Here is a 3,221-nt window from a genome sequence, read left to right as displayed (position 1 = left end):
TATTTCAGTTGGGTACACAATCCCACCCGCAGTTTTTTCCCGTTCTCGGGTTTTCCGCACCAATTGCTCGTGTCTAATTTACTTATTTTGCACTTATTTAGTTACTATACTATAAACATACATCAATCTATCTTTAGCATTTAACCTCACTAAATTTGGTAAAAACAATTAACGCCGTCCGTGGGAAACTTGTTAAGGATTTGATTAACACATTAAGATGGTAAACGACGAAGAACAAATTATGAACCAGGAAGGTGAAGCTGAAAATAAAAGAGAGATGGTTGCGACATTGAAACAGTTGCAAGACGAAATGGAGAAGATGCGTTCAGAGAATGAAACATTGAAGAAAGAACTGACTACGACCAAATCAAGAACCAAGACTGCGACGAAGAAAACCATCCCAAGCGTAATCAGGCGTTTGGACATGGATGATGCAGAAGATTACGATCAACATAAATGACCAACGAATGGAACAAATGATGTCGTTGACGTAGAAGACATGGATGATGTTCCCAATAATAATGATGACATGGAAAGGAGGCGTGACGAGCGATGATACGATGATCGTGATGATCGTCAAGGAGAGACTGACAAGAGAAGGTCACGACATAAGAGTACAAGATCCCAGAATCAAATGGCAGAAGAGTTTAGAAGAGAACTATAAGAGGTGAGGGATTTGATTGAAAGGATCCCCGGTGTTCCAAAATCGTTAGAAGAGATGACCCCAATAAGCTACACTAATTCTCCTTTTCATGACAACATTGCCTTGGTAGAAATACCAAAACGTTTCACGGTGCCACAAATGAGACCATATGATGGAACTAGTGATCCCTTGGAACATATTGCACAATATAAACAATGAATGTTTACGGTACTAATTACACGTGACTTGAAGGAAGCTTGTATGTATGAAGGTTTTGGTTCTACACTATCAAGATCAGCTTTGCAATGGTTTTTGAACCTTCCACATGGAAGCATCAAGATGTTTGCCGATTTGGTAGACGCATTCAACTTGCAATTTGTAAGTAGCTGGGTGTTCGAAAAGACTACCAGTGATTTATACAAAATTGTCCAATGAAGTAGGGAGCCATTGCGTGATTATTTGACGAGATTCAACAGAGAGAAGGTGACCATCACTAACTGTGACGTCCCTACAGCTATTGAAACATTCAGGAAAGGGTTAGAACGGTAATCCCCACTCTATGAGGAATTGACAAATTATCCATGTCGAACAATGGATGACGTACAAGCCAAAGCCATGGCACAAGTGAGATTGGAAGAAGACAGAATGGAAGAAGATGATTACTACAAACCGTCAAAAAAAATTATGACACCAAGATCTAGGGATTACAAGCCCTATACTAGACCTAACAGAGATGAAGTCTATGTCAACTCGACACGAGAATCTAATGAATGGAAGAGGAAGGAAAGTAGTGACGGGAGAAAGGACCCCAACCTGCCACCAACTTATGGCATATATGGCTTCACGATAACGCCTTCAGCCATGATGAAAGAGTTTACCAAGTTGGGAGGTATACTAAAGTGGCCATTGAAGAGCAACAAACCTAAATCGAACCCATATTCCAAACTATGGTGCGACTATCATGGAGATTGCGGACATAAATCTTATGATTGTGTGGCCTTGCGAAAAGAGCTACAGTTTCTAACTAGGAAAGGATATCTCACGGAATTCATGGCGTCAAAGAAGACGTCTTATGTCAGGAAGGACGTGTCACCTAGAAAGGACAGCATGACACCATTAAGATAGCCACCACCTCCACCACATCACAAGGTGATTAACTTCATCTCAGGGGGGTCAGAGATATGTGGATCAACATATTCACAGGCTAAGAGAGCATCCAAAGATCCAGCATACGAGTCACACAAGTGGGGGTTGGAGATGACAGTATGTCGTCCTTAATGTTTGATCAATCAGAGAAAAAGAACGTACGAGAACTACAACAAGATGGACTAGTTATTTCACTTCCTGTGGGAAATTGCTTAATTAAAAGAATCTTGGTGGACAATGGGAGCACTGCCAACATCATGATGCTTAGCACACTAACACAAATGGGATTGGCGAAAAGTGATATGATCAAGAAGTCGACGACACTAGTGGGGTTTAGTGGTGAGACAAAATGCACGTTGGGGGAGATCACATTGTCAACATATGCCCAAGGGGTCAATCTTCTGGAAAAATTCTGTATAATCGATATGGATTCGAGTTACAATATAATCATGGGAAGGCCTTGGATTCACAACTTGAAGGCAGTGCCATCCACATATCACCACGTGTTAAAATTCCCAACACCACGGGGAGCTCAGGAAATAAGAGGGGATAAAAATATGGCTCGTGACTGTTATATGACATGTCTGAAACCAACCATCCAACATCGTAGAAATGAGACGCCTGTAGCTATAATTTCAGGACCAGAACGCTTGGCTGAAGTAGATTTGAAGACGGGAGACAAGAAGGTATTAATAGGGAAAGACCTCTCCCAAAAAATTGAAGCTAACTTGGTAAATTTCTTAACTACGAGGTTGGATGCTTTTGTGTGGGAACATGATGACATAACAGGAATAGATCTAACTGTCATCATACACAAGCTAAACGTTGATCCTAGCTACACACATGTTCAATAAAAATAAAGGAAGTTTGCAGCTGAAAGAAACAAGATGATAAATGACGAGGTGGAAAGGCTCATCAAGGCTGGGATGATTAAAGAAGTTGAATACCCTGAATGGTTAGCAAATGTCATCATTGTACAAAAGAAGAATGGGAAATAGAGAGTTTGTGTTAATTACACGGACTTGAACAAGGTTTGTCCTAAAGACCCCTATCCACTACCTCACATTGACACTATGGTAGACTCGATAGCTGGACATGAATTGCTCACGTTCCTGGATGTTTCAAGTGGCTTCAATCAAATTCAAATGGAACCATCTGACTGCGGAAAGGCTGCGTTCATAACAGACAGGGGGATATATTATTACTTAGCCATGCCTTTTGGACTAAGAAAAGTTGGGGCTACATTTCAAAGACTTGTAAAAAAAATGTTCAAAGATCAAATAGGACAGACGATGGAAGTCTACATTGACGACATGGTTGTCAAGTCAGTTAATGCAACATGAAGTATTTGATATACTAAGGTCATACAACATGAAGTTGAACCCATCCAAATGTAACTTTGTTGTGTTATCGGGAAAATTCCTTGGACACA

The 3,221-nt window shown here is 40.6% G+C and overlaps 1 protein-coding gene across 1 annotated transcript; it reads left to right on the top strand.

The window, feature by feature from the left end:
* Window positions 1–1,908: 1,908 nt before the first annotated feature.
* On the top strand, window positions 1,909–2,643 carry LOC141719655 (uncharacterized). The gene has a single exon (XM_074522036.1). It carries the CDS (start codon window positions 1,909–1,911, stop codon window positions 2,641–2,643), a length of 735 nt encoding a protein of 244 aa, XP_074378137.1.
* The last annotated feature ends 578 nt before the right edge of the window (window positions 2,644–3,221 follow it).

The sequence above is a fragment of the Apium graveolens genome, chromosome 4, assembly GCF_009905375.1.
Source record: "Apium graveolens cultivar Ventura chromosome 4, ASM990537v1, whole genome shotgun sequence".
NCBI classification, from domain to species: domain Eukaryota; kingdom Viridiplantae; phylum Streptophyta; class Magnoliopsida; order Apiales; family Apiaceae; genus Apium; species Apium graveolens.
This window is presented reverse-complemented; position numbering and strand designations above follow the sequence as displayed.

Bases quoted from the DNA above. Each gene is read 5' to 3' on its own strand.
- LOC141719655 (XM_074522036.1), top strand. From the start codon at position 1,909: ATGTCGTCCTTAATGTTTGATCAATCAGAGAAAAAGAACGTACGAGAA.